This window comes from Cibotium barometz, chromosome 39, assembly GCF_041138505.1.
Source record: "Cibotium barometz isolate CiBa-2024 chromosome 39, ASM4113850v1, whole genome shotgun sequence".
Classification (NCBI taxonomy): Eukaryota; Viridiplantae; Streptophyta; class Polypodiopsida; order Cyatheales; family Cibotiaceae; genus Cibotium; species Cibotium barometz.
The window spans coordinates 8,357,844-8,384,659 of NC_141084.1; the positions used below are offsets into that span (position 1 = coordinate 8,357,844).

General features: G+C 45.0%; 1 protein-coding gene across 1 annotated transcript in view; it reads left to right on the plus strand.

Annotated features, from left to right (window-relative positions):
* The first annotated feature begins 422 nt into the window (after positions 1 to 422).
* Positions 423 to 26,816, plus strand: part of LOC147615683 (UTP--glucose-1-phosphate uridylyltransferase-like) — a 61,375-nt gene continuing 34,981 nt past the window's right edge. The window contains exons 1-8 of the mRNA XM_086778240.1: positions 423 to 900; positions 1,497 to 1,544; positions 1,638 to 1,729; positions 2,028 to 2,118; positions 2,212 to 2,272; positions 2,501 to 2,578; positions 2,696 to 2,746; positions 2,863 to 2,936. Coding sequence (XP_086634366.1) covers positions 818 to 900; positions 1,497 to 1,544; positions 1,638 to 1,729; positions 2,028 to 2,118; positions 2,212 to 2,272; positions 2,501 to 2,578; positions 2,696 to 2,746; positions 2,863 to 2,936 — 578 coding nt within the window. The 5' untranslated portion in view covers positions 423 to 817. The remainder of the gene's footprint in view (positions 901 to 1,496; positions 1,545 to 1,637; positions 1,730 to 2,027; positions 2,119 to 2,211; positions 2,273 to 2,500; positions 2,579 to 2,695; positions 2,747 to 2,862; positions 2,937 to 26,816) is intronic.

Consider the following 26,816-nt stretch of genomic DNA (forward strand, 5'->3'; position numbering starts at 1 on the left):
GGGGACGAGCTTTTTGATAATACCATAACTACCCAAGTCGTTTAAATGGGGAATGGAATGCTAGTGGTGATAAATGGTACATGCACCTTTAGGTCTTTAGGCTGGTTACACACATAAGGTTTGTCCATTCTATGGGATTTTACAGACAATGAAAAGGAATTCTAGAAATTTGAACTATGGCTGTGTACCCTCTCTATATGGAGAAAAATGCAACATCCCTAAAGTTGCTTCTAAGGATGTTGTTTCGTGCCCGTAAAACGAGAAACTTGGATGGGCAAGTGAGGTTCGACATGAACGTCAGATGGGAAGGCTTGGAAAGGGCACCATTATGGCTTTTTGAGAGCTTGTCTTGCTCTCTATGTAAATCACTCCTACTTTGCACCTTCAGACGTTGGTTGGCAAGGTTAGCCCATTGCATGGATAGAGATAGATGCTGGCCCATTGCACGCACAGAGAGGGAGGGGAATGATGGCTCTAAGCATGTGTAGCGAGCCCTTCCTACCTAAGTTTTCATAAGGAAATCTTGCTTGTGGATATATTATTGATCTAGAATCTCCTCGGTGGTTAATTTTGGACAAGAATATGCCAAGCATATACACGTGCCTATTTCTAAGGGTGGACAAAAAGCTTGATGAAGAAAAAAAGCGATTTTTTTTTTCAAAAAAAGAGGAGGAGGAGAAAATGGAGTGTGATGTGGCCAAGTTTTTAGCTCACCCAAACACAGGCATTTAACATCATTATCAGCATTTCGCTTCCCTGCATTCCGCCATAGCTAAGGAGCTCAAGCTTTCTGGTTTAACTCTGCCCTGTCTCCTACATGGCTGCCCCTGCTGTTGCACCTCCTTCCACTGACACTCTGTCGCGGATCCGCCTTGAGCTCGCCACGCTCGATCAAATCAGGTAATCATTAAAACCCAGAGAGAGAGAGAGAGAGAGAGAGAGAGATTGATTTTTGGATTAGCAGGTAGCTATCAAGCCATGGCTTGGAGTTTGGTTTTTCTCAGAGGTGTCTGACCAAGTTTTGCAAGTATCAAAACCCTAGCTCCCAGCTTCATGGCTATTGTTAACTTAGAGATAGGTTAGCTCCAATTCTAGTCGTAAATCTCTAAGAATAGGTTGCATTATCGCAATTCTCGATGTCAGAGATCTTGTTAAATTTGGAGAACTTTCAATCTTAGCTCCAGCATGATACAGGTAGTCGAACCCTGTCTTGAACTGTTTGCATGATCTTGCTCAAATCAGGGAAGCGTAGGCCTTAACCAAGGCTAGCTTCGCTGCATTGCTAGAGATCTTGATCGAAGCAGGTAAGCCTCATCCTTAGCCCTAGCTTGCATCGTGACATAGACCTAGATGAAATTGGGTAAGCCTCAACCTACTCCACCTTGCATTATAACGTTTTTTTTTTTGGAAATTGCATATCATTGAGTTTGATATTATTGCCTTAGCCCATCCCATTCCAATAACTCTAATGTCTAAGTTTTGATGTTGCTTGGCAGTGACAACGAAAAGGCGGGGTTTGTAAAGCTAGTTGGTCGCTATCTGAGGTCAGTATGGTTGATTTCATGAAGCAGGTCATCATGCGACCTCTATGTTTTTTCTCTCTCTTTATCTTATACTTTTCAGCTGTTGAAAAACAGTGGCAATGCAGAGCAAATCACTTGGGAGAAGATCCAGCCTCCCACCAATGAAGTTGTCGTCCCTTATGATGATTTAGCCCCCTTGTCAGATGGTAAGAGCATGTTGATGTTAAACTTGAACAGGATGGGTCATGGTTAATTTTTTTCTTAATGCATCATAAAAATGAAAGTATGTTATAAGTTGCGTAGCTCTGGTTGGTAGGCCTTAGCTCCACAATGGCGCTTGTGTGCCTGGCAATGGTGCCAAAATTTTCCTTAGGGTATCATGTTGCATTAGGAGCTGCTCAGATTACAAGATACAGACATCTATATATTGCACTGAATTGAAATCTTTCTAGAATCAATTACACTTTTGAATACTTGAGCTTCCATTTCATTTGATTTCTGTAGATCTAGAAGAGACAAAGGCTCTTCTTGACAAGCTTGCTGTTTTGAAACTTAATGGAGGGCTTGGAACAACAATGGGTTGTACTGGTCCCAAGTAAGATGATTTTGGATGTAAAACTTGGTCTTGTAAGTTTTGATAGAAACTAGACCCTTTGCAAGGAAGGTCTTGATGTGTGCCCTCTTGCAGGTCAGTCATTGAAGTAAGGAATGGGCAAACTTTTCTTGATCTGATTGTGAAGCAGATTGAGGTAGGCTTACATTGAAGTGCTAAAATTTGTCACGGAGATTTAAAGTCTAATAATGGCTCTTTGAACCTAAAATATATTCCTGTGTCTCACTCTTGCTTGGCATGTGCATGCATGTGTGACCCTCGTTTTTTGCCAGGTCAATGCAAAGGTGGAACTGGCTAGCAATTGGACTGGCATTATGTGTTTGTTTCAGTTTTATCCATTTTTTGTGGGTTTTGATAAATGCAGAGTCTAAACAGCAAGTTCCAGTGTGATGTGCCTTTGGTGCTTATGAATTCGTTTAACACGCACGAGGACACACTAGAGGTAGTAATTCATCAGTTTAAACTTGTTTTTCGAGCTTCCAAGTTATTGTTTTTATCTGCATTTGGAAAGTGGATTTAGGAGTGAATCGCCACAGTAGAGTTTGCTTACATTTGCCAGATTATAGAAAAATATCAACATGTGGGGCTACAAGTGAAGATATTCAACCAGGTTTGCATTCAAGGGATTTTTCTGCCTGTTTTTTTCTTTTGTGTGTGGCATTTGGGGCTAGAAAAACATGCACATGTGAGAAGATTTTCACTTTGATTAACAATTTCCAAATGCAGAGTCAGTATCCTCGTATGGTTGCTGAAGACTTGATGCCATGGCCTAGCAAAGGCAAAATAGATAAAAGTGGCTGGTGAGTCCTCATACGCATGCATGGAGAGAGAGAGAGAGAGAGAGAGAGAGAGAGAGAGAGAGAGTGTAATCACTCCCTACGGGAGGCCTACAAATCGGATGACAAAATACACATCTTTTAGATCACTTAACTAACACAAACAATGGATATTATTAGCAATATTAAAACTGAAAATGACAAAGAACACTTGACACCATCACTGGGGTCGGAAAGGCCCCCGCCCCCCCCCCCCCTCAATATAGTTTGTATTTCTCGGAGTATTTATATGTACAAGTGTTCACGGGTCTCAAGGCCAGATTTCTCCATAACATGGAGTGAATACAACTGAAAAAACAATAAAATTTTGTTGATGAAGAATCAGATGTCGGAGTAGATCAAATCACAGGTAATCTCCCACCTTCACTGGATGCACACCTGCCCTCATTGGTCTTTCGGGACCGTGCACCGACAGGCACGCCTGGCAAGGTGAAGCATCGCGGAGGAAGTAATACCTGGTACTTCAAAGTTAGCTTTGCTCCCAGTTTTTCTCATATCCACATGACCTTCACTGGCTCCTCTAAACGAGAGGACGCGGTCAGGGTAATAATGAAAAAAAGTCACTATCCCGGTGGCCTTCCATGGTGAAGGCAATTGGGAGTGATGTTTGTCTACACATAACTTGTAAAAACAACATTTAACTTTAATTTTATTTGAATTTGAAAAGAATATAGAAGCAAATATCTGGCAAAGATTTCAATTCAGATCTCAGGAGAGAAGATCATCACCTTTTAATGCAAGTAGCAGGTACAAACATGTATAGCAGGTACAATAGGTACAGTTGGTAATGCAGTTACAACAAGTATTGCTGGTACAGATGCCGGTATAGTAAGTACAACAAGTACTGTTGGTACATATGTAGGTACAGTAAGTACAGCAAGTATTGCTGGTACAGATGTAGATACAGTATGTTAGATCTCATCTCCTTCTTGCTGGCTTCCTGTTTGCTAACCAATTTTAGCCTCTAGGACTGACCATGTTAGCTAGTGGGGCTAGTCACCCCTTACATATATTTTTCCATATTATTTTCCATTTTATGGAATCTTGGGTATTTTTCCCAGTCGTGGAGGATTTTATCTCTAGTCGGCTGCCTGCACATGGGCATATATATAGCTAGCTTGCCTCCCTCACTCTTCACTGCTTGCTTAGCATTGTTTGCTGCAGTCCTCACATACGAGGTTTTCTCGCCTCTTGCTCGGGACATGTATTCCTTTTGGTGATGATATTGAGAGTAGGTTCTCACCTGTGTTTCCTCTCCATCTCTCTCTCGTGTGTTTCCACTTTCCCTTCTTCCGCTGCACATTCTATCATGGTATCAGAACGCCGGTGATCTTCAGTGTTCGATGCTCCCTCTTGCGTTTTTTTGCGTTTTCAGTAAGGTGGACAGATCATGCGTTTTTTTTTCTCGAAGTGCTGCTAGTCACGTGCCTCTTCCAGGCGTTTCTTCTCAGTAGCCTGTGGTCTTTCTCCATCAGTTTGACCTCTGAGAACCCCTTTTACACTTGTTTTTTTGCACTGCTTTTAGGGCAACAGCACCTAGTTTGCTGCGTTTTTCTACAGGTGGCTGTCTACAACAGTTTTTCAGTGTTTTCTTCAGCATCTACCCCCCCCCCCCCCCCCCCCCCCGCGGCGGCCCCTGCCCCCTCCCCCTTGTAGTGCTGGCCGCCTAGACAGTAACACCCTACATGCTGCGTTTTTTCTTCTTTAGTTTTCTGATGCTGATTGGCTGATCTGAGACTTGGGTGTACCTATTTCTTCTACGTTTCCAAATTTAGCCCTTTCTACTGCCCCAAATACCTCTGCGTTTTGAGATTTGCAACCATGGTTTCTGCGTTTAGATCTTGCTGGTAGCTCTACCTTCACTTGGGCTTCATCTGTTGGACCCGAAGGTACCTTCTCTTCAGCGTTTTTCCTCATAGGAGGTGTGGACACTGGTTGGCCTGAATTTTCAGGTTTGTAGCCCTTGTTTGGCTGCATTTTCTTCTCCAGTGGACACAGATCACTTGCAGAGGGGGTTTCTTGTTTGGATTGTGGCTATGGAGGCAGTTTGGTACTTGAGGAGGATTCTGAATTTCTGATTTCAGTCAGCATTTTGCTGATTTTGGAGCATCTCTACCTGTGTTTTGTTCCTGGCCTACACTGTTACCCGGTTTCTTCAAGTTCCTTGCCTTCTGTTGGCGGTGGAGTGCTATTTTTTGCTGGATAGCAATGTTTTGGCTGCGTTTTACTTCCCAAAGGAGTTTTCTACACTTAGAGGGGACCTATCTCCAGCTACTTCAGTTGAAGATCAGTTTCGAAAGCTGTTTTGTATCTGTGGAGACTTTCTTCTATGACAAGAGTTTACAAATTTTGGAGGAGAGCTGTGATCTTTTCAGAGATCCTGAGCAGAGTTTATTTTGTCGAAGCCTGTGTTCTTTGCTGCGTTTGCAAAACAGGGAGGGTGTTTTGCCCTTGAGGTGTGATCCTTTCACATGGATCATTTATTTGTTGCTGATTCTTGGCATCTGGTTCTACTTATGGAATAGCCTTCTGCTATCAGTGATGCTTTTGAGGACTTTGTTACCACTGCAGTTTGTATTCCTGCTTCCCTTCCTCATTGTGAGGAGTCTACCTCTGCCTCTCTTTGTGATGCTTTTGAGGATGCCCCTCCCCCTGCGGGTTTGTAGGCTTGTTGTTTTGGAGGATGGTTTTTTGGACCCGGTGGGATGCTTTGGATATGTGGTTGCTAACCGTGCTTGGGGCACAGTGGTACTTCTAGAGTTTTTTGGATTTGGATCAGGATCAGGTCGGGCTTGTACCAGTTCGACGACATTTTTTTCAGAGGGGGATGTGGAGTCCTTTCATCTTGCGATGCCCACCTCAGTGTTGTGTACTTATGTACAGCATTAGGCAACTCATGGTACGGTGTTTGAGGAGATGGACCCCATCTTTTCTACAGAGTCCTTACATCTTGTGATGCCGACCTTTCTAGAGGATGCTTTGTACAACATTTGGCTACTCTTGGTACAGCGTTGGAGCAGATTGACTCTTTCTTTTGAGGATTCCAGTGAAGAGCAGTTTGCTTCTCCCAGGATTGATTATCTACAGGATTTGATCTTGGTTGGTTATAAGGTTTTTTATACCTTCTCCAGGCTGGATACACGACATTCGACTTCGGAGAGTGTTCTTACACTTTGGTTGGAACCATTATTTGGAGCAGCATGTCGCAGCCTATATGGTTGTTTTCTTCCAGAGGAGTGGTGTACCTGGCAGCTTGTTCTGTTGCTTTTGTAGCTCAGTTGTTGAGGAGATTGCTTGTGGAGCTTTCTTGGTACCTGTTTCTGTAGTTTTCATCTTTGATCGAGGACGGCGTCTCTGGCTTCTTGGAGTTCACTCAGCATCCGGTGTTGAGAGGGGGTGTTAGACATCATCCCCTTCTTACTGGCTTCCTGTTTGGTCTCCTATTTTAGCCTCTAGGGTTGACCATGTTAGCTAAGGGGGCTGGTCACCCCTCACATATATATTTCCCATATTATTCCCCATTTTATGGAGTCTTGGGTATTTTCCCCAGTCGTGGAGGATTTTATCTCTAGTCGGCTGCCTACACATGGGCATATATATAGCTGGCTTGCCTCCTTGATTCTTCATTGCTTGCTTAGCATTGTTTGTTGCAGTCCCTCACATACGAGGTTTTCTCCCCTCTTGCTCGGGACATGTATTCCTTTCGGTGATGATATTGAGAGCAAGTTCTCACCTGTGTTTCCTCTCCATCTCTCTCTCTCTCTCACTCTCTCTCATGTGTTTCCACTTTCCCTTCTTCCGCTGCACATTCTATCACAGTAGGTACAGGAAGTACAATAGGTATTGTTGGTACAAATGCAGGTACAGTAAGTACAGATGCATGTGCAACAGGCGGGTACAATTCTGTAGTAGGTATAGTTTGCGGGTACAGTACAAGAGCATGCGGGTAAACTTCTACAACAGGTACAGTACAGCAGCAGCCGGGTGCAAGGATAGCAAGCGAGTACAATTTCTGCAGCAAATGTAGTTGCAAGGACAACAGGCGAGGATAAATTCTGCAGCAAGTACAGTACTTGCAGGTGGGTACAAACAGGCGGGTGTAGCTGGTACAGGTGTAGACGGGTATAAACAATATATATGCAGATGAGTACAGTTGATAATAACAAGCTGGGTACTTTTCTTCAATTACACTTCTATTAACCCTCCACGTGTGGGGGAAAAGAATTACCTCATGCAATAATAACTATAATGTTATTAATAATGTTGGGCTCCCACAGCAAATGTCCAGACAAAATTAAAATGTGTGTGAACACACAACCTTATAATTATTAAGGTTGATAATACTTAAAGGATTTTACATTTGAAAAGGCCAAAAAGGACAATACTTACCACATGTTCACACGCCACAACAACTCGTCAGCAGACAGCACATCCATGGTACACTGGGCGCGTCCCCATCCAGTGTACTGGCATGTCATAGCAGGCAAACACATGAGAACACGTCATAGGAAAACAAGTTTATGCATGCAAACATAAATGTGAAGTCTTAGTTTTCTTATGGTGTGACAGTCGCATAGGCAAAACACAAATCCTGGCATGGGCCTTCCTATGGAGTGACAATCCCATAGACAAGATCGGCACAAATTTCAGTCCTATCATGGAGTGACAGTCCCATGGATAAGACGCAATCTTGTTCATACATGGGTGGCAGCAAACACGCTCCCGTCCATATGGCACAAAACTGGTCACACACGGATGATACACAATTGGTTCCCGTCCATGTGACACCAAATGATTGACTCTTTCACATGGGGCACTGGCCTGGCCACATGTGAACATGGTTCAAATTTGTCCGCTTTATGGAGTGACAGTCCTATAGAAGTGGCTCGAGAAACGGAGATGGACCAAATGGTGACATCTCCCCCGGCTTCTAAACAGTTGACCTCAACCGAAAAGCCTGCAAAAGTTGCAGTTAATCAACAAAGTAATCCTCATCTACCCACTTTGCATCAATGGATAAGTAGTTCTTAAATTTCACAAGGTATCTCCTAGAAAGCTTCCCATGTGGTAACTTTCTTTCCTTGTGAAATACAATTTGCTTTGGCTGGAGGATCTCTTCATGCTCATCAATCTCGGGTGGATCTTTTGTGACAGGCTCTTCCGGATTTGGCCCCACATACTTCCGCAAAAGATTCACGTGAAAAGCATTGTGAATCTTCCAATGATTGGGTAAAGCAAGCCTGTAGGACACCTCATTGATCTTGTCAATCACTTTGAGAAAGGTCCATAATATCGAGTAGAAAGCTTTGGATATGATCCCTCTCATCGTGGCCTCTTCCGAAGCCTAGCTTTCTCAAATTTCAGCAAGACCCAATCACCTTCCTTGACTTGCATGTCCCTTCTATGCTTGTTAGCAGCCCTCTTATGCTTATCTTGTGACTTTGCAATGGCTGTCCGCACCTGAGCAAAGGCTACATTTAAATCACGCACATACTCATCGGCTGTAAAAATCTCGTCCTTTGTACGAAGGATGGGTGGCAAGGCCACTCTGCCATAAATAATCTCAAACGGGGCCTTTCTCGTGGAGGCATGTACTGTGGTATCGTAGGCAAACTCTACAAGTGGAAGATACTTCTCCCAGGCACTCTTTTGATCTGCCACATAACATTTCAACAAATCCAATACAGCAGAATTTGCAGCCTCACTTTGACCATATGCTTGGGGGTGATAAGCAGATGAGAACTCAAGTGTAGTGACCATGTTATCAAATAAAGCCCTCCAAAAGAGGCTCGTAGTCTTGGGATCTCTATCCCCAATAATGGACTTAGGCATAACATGATGCTTGAATATGTGGGCAAGGAAAAGCTTCACCATATGATCAACTTTAATGGTTTTCTTGACGGGCAAGAAGTGAGCTTGCTTGCTAAACCTGTCAAGTATGGTCCAAATAGCATCATTCCCATATTGGAATCTAGGCAAATCCATAATGAAGTCCATAGTAATGCTTTCCCATGGCTGCGAGGGAATAGTCAATGGCTGAAGCAAACGGGGAGACTTTTGCCTATCAAATTTCACCTTTTGGCAAATAATACATGCACTTACATATGTCTCAATGTCTTTACGCATGCTTGGCCAAAAGAAATATCGTTCTATCATGCGTGTCATAGGTAAAATACCTCTATGACTGGCATAAGGTGGAGCGTGACATTGCTCCATAACCTTTGGACGCATATCCTTCACCACACATAAGCAGTTATCCTTCATAAGGTAACCCTCTTTGATCACATAAGAGGCATGCGAGTGACCAGCCATCAAATCAGTCCATATATGGAAAAAATCAGCATCCAAATGATACAAATCACGTATGGCAGATAAGTCTCCATGAGAGGCCACTAAAACTGCAGTTATACAAGGCTTCCTGGACAAAGCATCTGCCACCAAATTCTTCTTTCCCGGAGTGTGTACAATCTGAAAATAAAACATGGAAAGAAAGTTTGCCATTCTCATTTGCTTCTTCGAAAGCTTTGTTTGAGATAGAAAATATCTCAAGCTTTGGTGATTTGTCTTGACTACAAATTCAACCCCAAGAAGATAATGTTTCCATATTTTTAAGGCATGAATCACAGCCACCAAGAGCTCTTTTTCATAAATGTCCATATGGATCTTGGCATCATGTAATCGTCGGCTTTCATAAGTAACTGCATGACCCTCTTGATTGAGGATAGCCTCTATATAATTCCCACATGCATCACATTCCACCGTGAATGGCTTTTGCAAATCGGGAACAATCAACACGGGTCCACAAATGATAGCAGTTTTGAGTTGCAAGAAAGCATCTTGCTCATTCGAAGTCCAATTGAAGGTGGCTTTCTTCTTTGTAAGATCATGCAATGGCAAGACAATCTTGGCGAAATGCCTTATGAATCGCCTATAGTATAAACACAACCCAAGAAAGCTACGTACTTGATGTACATTTTGCAACTCTAGCCAATTTCGAATGGTTTCAATTTTAGCAGGATCCATTCTTACACCCTCTTTGGATACGATGTGCCCCAATTTTAGCAGGATCCATTCTTACACCCTCTTTGGATACGATGTGCCCCAAATAGTGTATCTCCGAGAGGAAGAACTCACTTTTCTTAGTATTTATGAAGAGTTTATGCTTTCGCAACTCTTCAAACATTGTAGCCAAATGAGTCTTATGCTCCTCCTCATTCTTGGAGAAAACCAAGATATCATAAAAAAATAACACCTGTAAACTTACGATGGGGTCGAAATATCCTGTCCATCATACGGTTGAATGTTGCTGGGGTCTTGGTAAAGGCCAAAAGGCATTACTAAGAATTCATACAATCCAAAAGCTGTCCTAAATGCAGTTTTATGGACATCTTGGGGCACCACACGAATGTGGTGGTAAACCACTCTTCAAATCTATACGGTTAAAGTAAGCCGAACCATCAAGCTTATCCAAGATGTCATCTATGCGTGGGATTGGGAACCTGTTCTTGATGGTGAGCGTGTTTAGAGCTCGATAATCGACGCACATGCGGAAAGATCCATCCTTCTTCTTTTGCACAAGGAGCACGGGAGAACAAAAGGGTGAGGAGCTTGACTGAACCAAACCCTTTTCTAAAAGCTCATCAACCTGCTTTATGATCTCCTCTTGTTGTGCGGCACTAACATGATATGCGGGTTTGTTAGGTGGGGAACTACGTGGCACAAGATTTATGCGATGATCCTTGGGCCTCTCAGATGGTAGTTCTCTTGGCAATGCATCGACAAAATAATCTTTATATGCATTATGAAAATTCAGCCTATCTTGAGTCAATACATCCACATTCACATTACTTTGTTCAATGTTGTCACGTACAAAAACCAAGTATGCAGAAGGACTCCTTTTCATTGCCTTATTAATTTGGATGTGAGAGACAACTGGGATAGAATCCCCTTCCTTGCTAGCATCAATAAGATGCATACGGTCCCTATGCATAAAGGTGATCCAATTGGTTTTATATTCTTTGTGGGGCTCAAGTCTATGATGCCAAGGCTTGCCATGTAATACATCACATCCATTAAGTGGGGCAATCAAGAAATGCTCATGATCCAAATAACCCTGTATATGAATGCGCAACTTTCCAATTAGAGAAGTGACTTGCACTTCTTTGCCAATAAAAGTTGCCTCTCCTTCAATTTGTGGTCCCATGTCCCCAATCTCTATGCCCAAAGCGGCTGCCATCTGTGTAGAGATGAAGTTATCGGTTGCACAATCATCAAACATAAATAAGGCAGGCTGATCCTTGATTTGTTCCCAAGCTTTGTATACCACTCTCTCTTTGCCATCATGCTCAGTGGTACCTTGCACATCGGGTATGGCATGCACATTTGCCTTTGGTGGCTTGTCTTCATGCTTTTGCTTGTGGGTAGGGCATTGCCTAAACATGTGCTCTTTACTACCATAAGAAAAGCATTTCCCCTCTTTGGCATATTGCTCCCTTTGCTTGGGGGTCAAGCCAAACTTATTCTTCTTTGGTGCAATGTCTTTAGTTGGGGTACTCTCAGCTTTACCACCCTTTTGGGCTTCCCGAAAGTTCTTTTTAGGTGGCTGTCCACCTTTTTGCAGGTTTGGGACAGCCCTCTCTTTGCCCTTAGAGCCTCCCTGATCTTGCTTAATTTTAAACACCAATTGCTCCGTAGCAAGAGCAGATGCTATCAGCTACTGAAGAGTGTGTTTCGGGTGTAATTCGATACCCGAACGATAAGCTGGTTGCAATCCGGAGCGAAACTTCCTTTTCCTTTCATCTTTGGAGAGTTGCATAAAGGGAGGTACCTCAAGCAAGACTTTCCAAAATTTGTTGACATACTGCAGGCTGCTGCACACTTTCTTTGTCTTTTTGCTCAAGTCTATCCCACTTTTGGGTGAGAATTTGCTCCACATTAGAAGGCAAAAATTGTGCATAAAATTTGTCCTTGAACTCTTTCCAAGTGCAAATGGGATCTTTGGCGGTCTTTTCAGTGATCCACCAATGGGCAACTGTCCCCTTCAAGAACATGCTTGCATGACGAATTTTAGACTTCTCAATGAAGTCCTCATCACTAAAAGCAATGTCAAATTGTGCCACAAAAGCAAGCACCTTAGAGGCATCATACTCTCCATGAAAGGCATCAAATTTCACGGACTTGTCCCCTACCTTAAACTCCTTGAGCTTTTTGGGATGTGATACATGTTCTTCTCTCTTTCTCTTCCCCCTATCCAACGGGGCAGCCCTCTCTACATGGGCTTCATGGTCAACCAAAGATGTTTCAAGAGGTACGGTGGCATGTGCATTATGAATCTGTGGCATGTGACCTCCCCAAATGATGCAATGTCTCACCACCACGAGACAACGCAATGGGCAAAGTCTTTCAGCTTGCATGCCGACCACTCTCTCCATGATATACATCCTTTGAATCCACAAGGCCATCATGTCGCCCACTAGCACCAACATGCATGTTACATGTAGAAGCTCTGGGAGTCTTCTTTCAGCCCTAAACACCATCTAGAACATGCTGATGCAAAAACGCAGACAGAAGGGAGAGTAGAGAGAGAGAGATGGCTGGAAATCCAGTATTTCATATGGTACAAAAAGGTACATAATCATACAGCTTGAAAAGGTAGTAAAATACCTATTCTAGTCCTAGTCTAGACCCACACCCAAAGGGGGAGTGAATGAAAAACACAATGAGCAACTATGCCTATTTATAGGCTGGATATGACAATCAAATCTGGCTGATTGTTGGTCGGCCAGCTTTCTGGACATCAATATTTCACTTGCTGCAGTCGACTGGATATCACACCTGCATATTTTGGCCGACAGCATTCCATGTCCTCCAATCAGTCTAATCCCTGCCAAAAGAGCAGCACATGCTCCAAATCCCTGGTTCTAGTCTCTTTTTCTGGCTGCCCCTTCACTATTAGCTTCAAAGAATGTCCATGGAAAAACTTGCACATGACAATGCACATACTTGTTGAAACCGGCTTCTGATAGAAACCAGAGTGTGGTAGACTAGCAGTCACCTGTCCACTTGTAGTCTAGATGTGAAAACAAAACAGATTGGAGCTAGAGTGCCCAAATCTGAAAACAAGGCGACACCTGTTGGCCCCAAAGCTTGGCGCCCCTTGCGGTATTTCTTTATTCAATTAAAATAATATGAATGGCTGAGTACAACAAAAATCAGCCAAGAGATTACACCTGTATGTCCAATCTGACGGCCCACAAATCCTTCTTAGCACAGAGGATCTATGCACACAGATCTGTGTCTCCAAATAACACACTGTGCCTCCCTCTGGTCAGCCAAGACCACTAAGCAGGGCAGCCATGAGCATACATCTGGCATAACTCAAGTGCATGAGACATCATCTCAGCTCATACATACATATGCTGTCCAAACTCTGTCTCAACCCTTGTTAATCTGCCATACCCCTCCTCTCACAAGGGGCCAGATAACTCATATCTGCAACAGACATCAAGCAGTAGAAAGAGAGATAGATGAACAGAAACGGAGCTTACCAAATGCAGCTCGTGAAACAGCACTGGAGGAAGCAACGGTACCAATCTGTACTTGCAGGCACTTGTATCCACAACCCTGCTTCACATATATGCATGTACTTGTCTGTACCCTCCTCCTTATGTTCACTTCTATGCTGTTTTTGAAAGTCTTGCTTGTACTTGATTGTACTTGCTTGTACTTGACGGTACGGGCTGTTTCTGCAGAAAACCAGAAGTAGCCGCCTGCTGATTTGCTACTGGTCGCCTGCGCCGTCTGCAACAATATTGCCGAGCACCTGTACTTGCTCCAAAACTGTGATATATGTGTACTAGTCACATGAGATTTTTGTGGATATGTATGGTTCATAGTGGTATACAACTTGGACTATTACTATGCCATTGGTTTGCAGTGAATGTTGATACATGTGCATGGCTTAGAGAGATTGGGACGCTGATCTTGCCATATTGTATATTTCACTTTGGATATTTTGATGCATCACCAGAATGCAATCGAGGATGCTTGCCATTTTTCAAGAGGGGGGTATGTCATGGCCCTGTGAAAATGGAACAGTACAAGTGTGGGCATGGTGGTTGCAGAGTCAAAATATTTTATGATTCACATGGGGGGTGCCCGGACAGAGTTTAAGATGTGTGGACATCCCTAGGTGTGAAGGGGGGGAACTAGAACATTAAGCTTTAATGTTTATTAAAGTTTGCCCCTAGGCCTTAGTGGCCCCTAGGGACTTTTAAAGTTTGGGGCCCTAGGGATTATTTTGGGGAGGAGGGCCACTCCACTTTTGGAGTGTTTCTCTCTCTCTCTCTCTCTCTCTCTCTCTCTCTCTCTCTCTCTCTCTCTCTCTCTCTCTCTCTTCCCTTTTTGGGAGTCGTGGAGCAAAAGTGGGTTCTCTAGCGTGGAAAAGCTGAGGAGGAGGAGGCAGCTGCTGAATATACTGGTTTTTGCTGTTTTCTGTGAGCTGTGTGCTGTAACAGGCCGTACAGCAGCCGTACAGTGCTGTACGACTGCAGGTACTGCTGTGGACAGAGAGGCGCAGAGCTGTGGGACAGAGACAGGCGGCTGCGACTGCTGAATCGTACAGTGCTGTACGACTGCAAGTACAGCTCTGTACTTCCTGCAGGTACACTGTACGGCCTAGAAGTCCCATAAACAGATGTACTGTCAGCCTCAGTACCTTCGGGTGAGATAAAAACTGCACCAAGCAACCTCTAGATGTCATCTGAGCCTGTCTGTATCAAGGGAGTGGAGGTGCTACCCCCCTCTTGAGCATCAGGTAATGCTCCAGACCCATGCTCTGCTGAACCTGAATGAGCCACAATAAGAGTCAGCTCTAACTCAAAGGCATCAAGATAAAGCTGCAAAACCTGAGGTGAATCTGTTAAGTCACCTTCCTCCATCCACTTCGCATCCATCGGTGAATAGTTCTTGAACTTCACAAGATAGCGACGGGAAACTTTACCTCGTACCTTCCTTTCTTTATGTGCCAGTATCTGCACTGGAATCAGAACCTCATCAAGTTCCTCAACTTCCGGCTGAGCCTCATCTGATACATCCTTAGGCACATCCCCACGGAAAGGTCTAAGGAGACTTACGTGAAAAGCATTGTGAATCCTCCAGTGATCTGGTAACTTCAAACGATAGGTTACCTCACCAATCTTTTCCAAAACCTGAAAAGGCCCATAATATCGCATGCTCAACTTAGGGAATAAGCGCTCTTTACTCTTCATCTTCTTGAGTCTAGCCTTTTCAAAGCGCAAAAGAACCCAATCACCCAATGCAAACTGTAAATCACGTCTGTGACGGTCTGCGGCCTTCTTTTGCTTCTGCTGAGTTTTTTGGAGGGCCAACTTAACTCTCCGTTAAGCTTCATCCAAGCTCTCCACATACTGATCAGCCTCAAAGATCTTATCCTTTGTATGCAAAATGGGTGGTACCTTCTTCCCTCCTTCTACAATCTCAAAAGGCGCCTTGCCTGTCGAGGTATTTACAGTGTTGTTATATGCAAACTCCACCAAAGGAAGATATTTTTCCCATTGTTGCTTGTGCTCTGACACATAACACTTGAGAAGATCCAACACTGTAGAGTTAGCCTCTTCTGACTGACCATCTGTCTGTGGATGAAATGACGATGAAAACTTGAGAGTTGTACCCATGTTGTCGAACAACCCTCTCCAAAACAAACTCGTCATCCGTGGATCACGGTCACTAATGATAGACGTAGGCAAGCCATGATGCTTGAAGACATTCGCCATGAACAACTTCACCATATAATCCACTTTAATTGTCTTCCGCATGGGAATGAAAAACCTGCATCGATAGTCCAGATGCCATCATTTCCCGTTTGTGTCCGTGGAAGATCAAATACAAAATCCATGGCAATGCTCTCCCAAGGTGTATCCGGAATAGGTAAAGGCTGTAATAACCCCGGTGTCTTCTGACGGTCAAACTTTACCTTTTGACATACGATGCATTGCCTCACAAAGGCATCAACATCTCTTCTCAAGGTTGGCCAATAAAAGAAAGTCTCCACTGCTTTGACCGTGGCATCAATACCTCTATGACCTGCATACGGTGGAGCATGACTTTCAATCATAACCTTGAGTCGCAATGGCCTGGTAACACACAGTCTGCCATGCATCAATAAAACCCATCTCTGAGAGTATAGTGCTCATGCCGCTGACCCTCAGACATATGATCATACGACCTTTCAAAGTCCTCATCATGGGCATACTGCTCTTTCATTTCATCAAGCTCATGATGATAAGCAAGTGAAACTGCAGAAACCTGTGGCTTGCGTGACAAAGCATCTGCCACTACATTCTTTTTGCCTTCCACATGCACAATCTGAAAGTGAAACATTGACAAAAAGTTTGCCCAACGCATATGCTTCTCTGAAAGCTTAGTCTGCGTGAGGAAATATCGCAAGGTCTGATGATCTGTCTGCACAGTGAAATCAGCCCCAAGCAAGTAGTGTTTCCATGTAGAAAGAGCGTGAATTACAGCCAACATCTCTTTCTCATACACCTGTAAATGCTTCTCAGCATCTTGCAAAACTCTACTCTCATAGGCTATGTCCCTCTTGCATGAGAACTGCACCAGCCTTTCGGAGGTCCGGTAACACCAATACTGGGTCCGAAGTAAGCTTTTCTTTGAGCTTTTTGAATGCTGTAATTTCCCGATCAGCCCATCTAAACGGAGTTGCCTTCTTCGTCAAAGCATGAAGAGGCGAAGCAATTTCAGCAAAGTGCCGTATGTAACGCCTGTAATAGGAACACAATCCTAGAAAGCTGCGTACATCATGCACGGTCCTCAAAGCTGGCTAATTAAGTATTGCTTCCACCTTTGCTGGATCCATACGGACTCCATGACCAGACACAATATGTCCCAAGAAATGTATCTCCTGCAAAAAGAACTCACTCTTCTTGCCATTAACAACCAACCTATGGTTTCTAAGTTCTGCAAACACAATGGCCAAATGCCTTCTATGCTCTTCCTCAGTTTGTGAATGCACAATCATATCATCAAAGAATGTGCCCACAAACTCTCTATGAGGCCTGAAAATCCTGTCCATCATTCTGTTGAATGTGGCGGGCGCATTTGTCAAACCAAAGGGCATAACCAAGAACTCATACAACCCAAACGTGGTTCGGAATGCTGTCTTATGCACATCCTCGGGTCTAATGCGTATCTGATGATACCCGCTTTTCAAGTCAATACGACTAAAGACTGTGGAGCCCTGTAAGCGGTCCAATATGTCATCGATCCTCGGTATGGAGAATCGATTCTTGATGGTATTCTTGTTCAGCGCCCTGTAATCAATACACATGCGCCAAGAACCATCCTTCTTCTGCACTAAGAGCACATGTGAGCAAAAGGGTGATGAGCTAGGCTGTATCAACCCTTTATTCAAAAGCTCCTGCACCTGACTCATAATCTCTTCCTGTTGGGCTGCACTAACACGGTACGGCGGTCTATTCGGTGGAGTACTACCAGGAATAAGATCTATGGCATGATCTTCTGGCCTCTCAGGAGGTAATTCTCTTGGCAATGACTCGGAAAAACAGTCTTGAAACCCACTTAAGAAATTAGTCCTGTCCTTATCTAACATAGACAAATTAGACTTAGACTCATCATCCTGTGCATCCTTTACATAAATCAAGTACGCGGAAAGATGCTTTTTCATTACTGATGAAATCGCCGAAGCGGATACAATAGGAACAGATTCCCCTTTGAATTTTATATCCAATACATGCTCTTTCCCTCTATGAGTCAGAGTGATTTTCCTATTGTAAGTATCCACCACTGCATGTACCCTGTGGCACCATGGCATCCCCAACAAAACATCACAGCCATCCAAAGGCATGATGAAGAACTCTTCGCTGTCCACATAACCCTGCAAATGAAGCCGAAGCTTGCCAATGATAGGAGTAACGGGTTCTGCATACCCTGGACAAGCCATATTTGCCTCATGTAACGGCCCCATCTCTTCTGCGCGAATCCCCAATCGGCCAGCCAAATTTGGTGAAATGAAGTTGGCTCTAGCACCTGTGTCAAAGAAGATCAAAGCATTCTGATCTCTCACTTTGCCCCATGCCCTGCACAACTCTGTAGCTTCACCACCTAGCTGCTCCCCCACAAGATCAGGAACTAAGCCTGCAGAAGGCTTTGGTTTCTTTGGCTTGGGCTCTCCTTTATTGTCAGGGTCCTTTTGGGACTTTCTTTTGGGACAATTGAATGACATATGCCCCTCTTCGGTACAGTAAAAACACTTTTGAGCATCTCTCAAAGCCTGTCTTTCCTCAGAAGTCCTCTTGGGCATTGGCAACTTCTTATACTTTGTCTCTGAAGACCCTTTAGCATCACGAGAAGCATGCCCAAATTTTTCAGCTTTCTTGCTCAATTTCTTACTGCCTTTAAACCTAGATGAACCACCTGTGAGTAACGCATTAGCTATCATAGCATTTTCAATCATCTGTGACATGTTCGTTACTCGTCTTTATACAATAATCTCGTACCTCTTTGGGCAGCCCACAACAATACTTCTCTACCTGCTCAGATAATGGCACGGCACGATAAGAAGTCACTGGGAGTAGAGCTTCCCAAAACTTCTTGTTATAATCCTCCAAACTATCACACTTTGAAGCATCCAGCTTGTGCCATGCGGTCATAACATCCACCTCAAATGTAGATGTGAGCCATACGGAAGAGAAAACCTGTTTGAATTGGACCCATGTGGTGGGTGCTATGCCCTGCAAAAGAAGAGTAGACCACCACTGCAAAGCATTGCCCTTGAGAAAAGTGGCAGCTTTCCTCAACTTAGAAGACTCTGTGTAATTCCCACCAGAAAAAGCAGCATCAAAGTGCTGTAAAAAGGTAAGTGCTTTAAGTTTATCCTTGGCCCCACTGAAAGTGTCAAACTTCACTGCAGCTCCCCCTTCCTTGTAATCCTTCGCCTTTCCCATAGGCGTTAGATTATCATATGGAAGTGGTTTCGCAAGATTGCTGCCCCCAACATTCATACCCATCGTTGGGTCAACATTTTCCATTCCCACACCAGGCATACCATACATTCCAGCCATGTTTCCAAGCATTCCATTATGCATACCTGGCTGCATACCACCAAACATATTGCCTTGCATCCCAGGTTGCATGCTTGCAAACGCATTTCCTTGCACCACCATACATATTCCCTTGCATGCTAGGCTGAAAATTGGCTCCAAAAGGCCCATACATACCCATGCCTCCCTGAGGGTAACCCCCAGTCATGGATTGGAACACCGAACCACCACCAAAATAACCTGGATGCATATTCTGCTGAGGAATAGGTGGCTGTCCATAGAAGGAACTCTGAGAGTTTGCACCATAAGCATGCTGCATATTTGGAAACTGGCCAAAAGATGGTTCCTGTGGGATGGCACCACTATGACCCTGTGGAAGATTCTTTGAACGAACCTTCTTCTTTTTCTCGGGCTCTGTGCGGGGCTCTGTGCGAGATCTCATAAATTCAGCAAATCTCTCACTCTGTGTAAGCTGCATAAAAGTATCCATAACACTAGCCAAACGATCTTTGAACCGAGCATCATCATCCTTTTTACCATGCACATCTTCTAGCTGTGTTACATCCTCATAAGGCTCAACATTTGCAGCCTGTTCTCCTTCAAAAATATCCTCAGATACATCTCTCTCAGGAGAAGTCTCTTGCTCTTCTTCTTCATGATAGAAGTACTCATCCTCTGTATCAGACATGTTTGCTGAATTTTCAGCGATGGCTTTCTTCAAAGCAACCACGAGCTCACCCCCTTCAGAAAGTTGATGATTGGTCCCGGCAACGGAACCTTGAAACCGGCTTCTGATAGAAACCAGAGTCCGGTAGACTAGCAGTCACCCGTCCACTTGTAGTCTAGATGTGAAAACAAAACAGATTGGAGCTAGAGTGCCCAAATCTGAAAACAAGGCGACACCTGTTGGCTCCAAAGCTTGGCGCCCCTTGCGGTATTTCTTTATTCAATTAAAATAATATGAATGGCTGAGTACAACAAAAATCAGCCAAGAGATTACACCTGTTTGTCCAATCTGACGGCCCACTTAGCACAGAGGATCTATGCACACAGATCTGTGTCTCCAAATAACACACTGTGCCTCCCTCTGATCAGCCAAGACCACTAAGCAGGGCAGCCATGAGCATACATCTGGCATAACTCAAGTGCATGATACATCATCTCAGCTCATACATACATATGCTGTCCAAACTCTGTCTCAACCCTTGTCAATCTGCCATACCCCTCCTCTCACAAGGGGCCAGATAACTCATATCTGCAACAGACATCAAGCAGTAGAAAGAGAGATAGATGAACAGAAATGGAGCTTACCAAATTCACTCGTGAAATAGCACTGGAGGAAGCAACGGTACCAATCTGTACTTGCAGGCACTTGTATCCACAACCCTGCTTCACATATATGCATGTACTTGTCTGTACCCTCCTCCTTATGTTCACTTCTATGCTGTTTTTGAAAGTACAGATCTGAAAAACAGCATTGTACTTGCTTGTACTTGACTGTACTTGCTTGTACTTGACGGTAAGGGCTGTTTCTGCAGAAAACCAGAAGTAGCCGCCTGCTGATCTGCTACTGGTCGCCTGCGCCGTCTGCAACAATATTGCCCAGCACCTGTACTTGCTCCAAAACTGGCCGTACAGTGTACCTGCAGAAAGTACAGAGCTGTACTTGCAATCGTACAGCACTGTACAGCCTGGATTCAGCAGTCGCAGCCGCCTGTCTCTGTCCCACAGCTCTGCGCCTCTCTGTCCACAGCAGTACCTGTAGTCGTACAGCACTGTACGGCTGCTGTACGGCCTGTTACAGCACACAGCTCACAGAAAACATCAACAACCAGTATATTCAGCAGCCACCGCCGCCTCCTCAGCTTTTCCACGCTAGAGAACCCACTTTTGCTCCACGACTCCCAAAAAGGGAAGAGAGAGAGAGAGAGAGAGAGAGGAGAGAGAAACACTCCAAAAGTGGAGTGGCCCTCCTCCCCAAAATAATCCCTAGGGCCCCAAACTTTTAAAGTCCCTAGGGGCCACTAAGGCCTAGGGGCAAACTTTAATAAACATTAAAGTTTAATGTTCTAGTTCCCCCCTTCACACCTAGGGATGTCCACACATCTTAAACTCTGTCCGGGCACCCCCCATGTGAATCATAAAATATTTTGACTCTGCAACCACCATGCCCACACTTGTACTGTTCCATTTTCACAGGGCCATGACACTTGTTGCCTCTTGTCCCATGAGGAGTAGATGCATGGCGAGAAGTGACTGATACCTCTTCCTTGTGTATAAAAGACCTCAACCGTTGAGATGCTGGGTCTCCCTGCTTAAAACTAGGCGGATTTTTAAATACTAACTCCCCATCCTCTCCTTTAAGATCACCCTTACGGATGAGATAGGAGAGTGCCAACTCTCTTGGCTTCTTGTGCACTTCACAAGCCATGGACTCAAAGGTAATATCCACCATAGCATCAGCTTTCCTTGCTTCAATGACACTTTATACATGGGGATCTTCATGTAAAAATTTTAGCTCTTGTTCCTTTGCTTGCAAAAGCATCTTCATGTGCTCCAATTTTGCCCTCAATGCATTTGGCTCATCCTCATGCAGAGGCTCTTTTCCACGGGATGGCTGTCCCATCAAAGCACGGTCATAACCTCTCTTAAGAGGCTTGTGCCTTCCAAGCAATGCATCGGAATCACGAGAAGCACTGGTTTGGCCTCTTGAATTTGGCACTACTAAAGGGTTGCCTTGGCTGTCCATTGAGTCAAGTGTCTGTGTTTGCTTCCGATCTCAAAACACCGTGTCTCCTCTTGAGAAAGAGAGACGACCGGGCTCTGATACCAATGTAATCTCTCCCTACACGGGAGGCCTACAAATTGGAAGACAAAATACACATCTTTTAGATCACTTAACTAACACAAACAATGGACATTATTAGCAACATTAAAACTGAAAAATGACAAAGAATACTTGACACCATCACTGGGGCTGAAAAAGCCCCCCCCCCCCCCCCCCCCCCCCCCCCCCCCCGGGTTAGAAGTCATCTCCTGTCTAGATTTATACACCAGGGCCTTTGTTGTGGGTGTGCCCGCCCTTATCATGTGTTTTATCATTTTTCCCCACTCTCCGCATTTTTCTCTTATTTTTTTCATTTTTTCTGTGGCTTGGGAGGCAGCCTTGAGGTGGCGGGAGGGCCCAGTTTGCTGGCCGACTGAAGGCACTGGTCCACGACTCCCTTACTGAGTCGGCCAACTGCTGATACATTGGCTGACTGGCTGTTTTTAGCTGGTCGTGGAGATTCAGCAACAGTCGGCTGCCTACAGCAGGCCGACTGCACTTGTGGGGGCATATAAATAGGCCCCCACCCCCATACCACTCATTGTATCATACCGGGATCTTCTTGTGTATATCAGAGCAGAGATACACGCCTATATCTCTCTCTCTCTTGTGCTGTTTTTCTACATGCGTTTTTTGCTCTTGTGTTCCCAGATCTGGTCATCATCTCCGCTGCGTATTCTGACATGGTATCAGAGCCCTAGGCTCTAGATAGGTCTTGGGATTTGTGTGAGCAAGAGGGGGACTGTTTTGTGGCTGATTGGTGGACTGTTTTGGACTGTTCGGGAAGAGGAGAAGCAAGAGGAAGTCGTTCTGATTTGCTGGACAGCCACTTTGCAGGTTTTAGTTCTTCTTTGCTCCCACCCACCCACCCTTTTCAGAGTACATCCCCGCAATGGCAGATCTGTTTGAGATGGCCAAGAGACATGTGAAGATCTCGACACTCCCTACGTTCCCGGTGGACCGTCAGTTGGAGTAACTACGGCATATGGAAGGTTATGATGGAATCTGTTCTGGAGTCTTACGACCTCGCAGATTTCGTCGTTGTTGGTATTCCACGGCCGGAAGTAGAGGAAGGGGAGTTACCGTCAACCCGAAAGGACCGGGAGGCTCAGACACACATGTGGGATCGTGTCAACGCCAGGGTCCGTTTGTTTATCTTTCTCAACTGCACACCACAGGTAATCAATCATGTAAAGCACGACACTGGCCAGAGGTATATGGCAGCATTTGGTCTCACTTTATAACAGGGTATCGCCCATGAAGAGGATCTCCTTGGAAGTGCAGATGCGGGTTAAACTCGGGCAAAGGGAAGGCTTCATCGGAGAAGTCTTCTGAGAAGAAGTCCGACGCTGACCGCGAGAAATTGAAGGCAGAGAGGACCTGTAATGATTGTGGCGAGAAAGGCCACTACTGGAGGCAGTGTCCCAAGCGGAAGACCGAGAAGGGTGAAGACTCCTCAGCAGCAGCAATCATGAAGACTCCGGCGTTTGTGCACCTGGAGGTGATGGACACCGATGTTTCATTTTCTTCAGGAAGGGAGGAGATTGGAGGACTCTCCGCAACGGATACTCGGGAGTGGATTCTCGATAGTGGTGCTTCCAGGCACATGACTCCTTCCCGTTCCGGTTTACAGGATCTCTGCAGGTGTTCTGGTCATATTCTTACTGGGGATACGTCCACTATCCCAGTTCACAGTGAGGACAGGATGGAGATAGTTCCCGATGGAAGTTTTCCTCCCAGGTGTTGTATGTTCCGGCACTTGGTTTTCATCTGTTGTCAGTGCATCAGGTTTGCAAGACTGGCGTACGGGTGGAGTTTGATGAGCATTTTGTTGCTCTCTGGGACAAAGCAATAGGCAAGTGGTTTGGGAAGGTGGAGTGGAGAATGGAGTTTATAAGCTTTCAGCACTCTCTCCCAGGTTCTCCGGTTTGTGATGAGTGGCAGTGTGGTAATGGCCACTTGTATGTGGATACGCTGCAGGTACAGGCTTTCCGGGACCAGATGGTGGATAGCTTACCAATAGATGGCGGCAGTTGGCAGGAACTTTCCAGTACTGATGTTGGTAGTTCTTGTGTTCGTCAGTCAGAGGAAGCTGAACAGGTCACTTATGCTCTGATGTCTCGTAGTGTTCGGGACATGGAACTTCCAGTTGTTGAGGATGTTCTTTCCACGGGGACCTTTCAGAAAGCCAGGCAGGTGGCAGGTGCTTACTTGCAACAAGAAGTGGTTTCTCCAGGCTTTGTGGTTCCGGATTCAGAGGGGGTGGTTGACAGGTTTCATCAGGTTTCCAGGACTTGTTTGTGCACCGTAACAGGTGTTGATCCTTGTGAGCAGTGTGATGCCTTTTTGACTCAGAAGATGTATGGTTCATTGATCTGGTTGATGGACACCAGATTGGACGGGAGCTTCCTCATGAGGCAGTTGAGCTCATGGTTGCGGATGTCTCTTTGGGAGGCAGGATTGCGTTTCCTGTGGTTTCTGCGGCATGCGAAGGATCAGGGACTCTTGTACACAGGAGGGGGATTGATTGATGGAGTCCGACTCCACGGTTGGAGTGACTCAGTTTGGGGAGGAGATCCGGACACGAGGGGATCTGCTTCAGGCCCAGGAGCAGTTTTACGGAGCAGTTGGAGACGGTCATCTTTTGCCTTGTCGAGAACAGAGGCAGAGTGCCGGGCTGTTTGTGATGCTGCTTGTGAGGTGGTGAGGATGCAGAGGTTGCATAGCAGGTTTGGGCTTCCACTGGAGGAACCCATGGTCATCCAGAGGCACTTTGTTCGTGAACAGATCGTTGCTGATGACATCTTGCTAGAGTTCTGTTCGACGGAGGACAGTACGGTGGACCTCTTCACGAAGTCGCTCTCTCAGGATTTGCTCAGGCGGCACCCCAGCTCCCAGTGGTTGGTTTCACAGCTATGAGCTGAGAGGGGGTGTTAGAAGTCATCTCTTGTCTAGATTTATACACCAGGGCCTTTGCTGTGGGTGTGCCCGCCCTTATCAGGTGTTTTATCATTTTTCCCCACTCTCCACATTTTTTCCTTATTTTTCCCATTTTTTCTGTGGCTTGGGAGGCAGCCCTGAGGTGGCGGGAGGGCCCAGTTGGTGGCCGACTGAAGGCACTGGTCCACGACTCCCTGTTTTTAGCTGGTCGTGGAGATTCAACAACAATCGGCTGCCTACCGTAGGCCGACTGCACTTGTGGGGTCATATAAATAGGCCCCCACCCCCATACCACTCATTGTATTATACCGGGATCTTCTTGTGTATCAGAGCAAAGTTACACGCCTACATCTCTCCCTCTCTTGTGCTGTTTTTCTGCATGCGTTTTTTGCCCTTGTGTTCCCAGATCTGGTCATCATCTCCGCTGCGTATTCTGACACCCCCTCCCTCAATACAGTTTGTATTTCTTGGAGTATTTATATGTACAAGTGTTCACGGGCCTCAAGGCCAGATTTCTCCATAACATGGAGTGAATACAATTGAAAAAACAATAAAATTTTGTCGATGAAGAATCAGATGTCGGAGTAGATCAAATCACAGGTAATCTCCCACCTTCACTGGATGCACACCTGCCCTCACTGGTCTTCCGGGACCGTGCACCAACAGGCACGTCCGTACTAACGCTTCACAAGGTGAAGCATCGCGGAGGGAGTAATACTTGGTACTCCCAAGTCAGCTTTGCTCCCAGTTTTCCTCATACCCACATGACCTTCACTGGCTCCTCTAAACAAGAGGGCGCGGTCAGGGTAATCATGGGAAAAAGTCACTATCCCGGTGGCCTTCCACGGTGAAGGCAACTGGGAGTGATGTTTGTCTACACACATCATGTAAAAACAACATTTAACTTTAATTTTATCTGAATTTGAAAAGAATATAGAAGCAAGTACCTGGCAAAGATTTCAATTCAGATCTCAGGAGAGAAGATCATCCCCTTTTAATGTACTCCTAATTGGTGCAAGCAGCAGGTACAAACAGGTACTGTTGGTATATATGCTAGTATTGTGGGTATAGTAAGTACAACAGGTACTGTTGGTACAGATGTAGGTACAGCAAGTACAACATGCATTGCTAGTACAGATGCAGGTACAACAAGTACAATAAGTATAGTAGGTATTGTTGGTATAGATGCAGGTACAACAGGTAAAATAAGTATAGCAAGTACTGTTGGTACAGATGCAGGTACAACAGGTACAGTAGGCGGGTACAGTTTTGCAACAGGTGCAGTAGGCAGGTATAGTGCTGGTATAGTACAGCAGCAGGCGGGTACACTTCTGCAGGAGGTACAGTACAACAGAAGCCGTGTGCAAGGAAGCAGGTGGGTACAATTTCTGCAGCAAGTACAGTACAACAGCAACCGGGTGCAAGGACAGCAGGCGGGTACAATTTCTGTAGCAAGTACAGTACTTGTAGGCGGGTACAAACAGGCAGGTGCTGCTGGTACAGGTATAGATGGGTACAAACAGGCGGGTATAAACAATATATATGCAGAGGAGTATGGTTGATAATAACAAGTTGGGTACTTTCCTTCAATTACACTCCCATTAACCCTGCATGTGTGGGGTAAAAGAATTACCTCATGCAATAATAACTATACTGTCATTAATAATGTTGGGCACCCACATCAGAGCAAATGTCCAGCCAATATTAAAATATGTGTGAACACACAACCTTATAATTATTAAGGTTGATTATACTTAAAGGATTTTACATTTGAAAAGGCAAAAAAGGGCAATACTTACCACTTGTTCACACTACACAACAACTCGTCAGCAGACAGCATACCCACGGTACATTGGGGGCGTCCCCGTCCAGTGTACTGGCACGTCATAGCAAGCAAACACAGGAGAACACGTCATGCGAAAAGAAGTTTATACATGCAAACATAAATGCATGTGCACATGTAATGCACGAAATCTC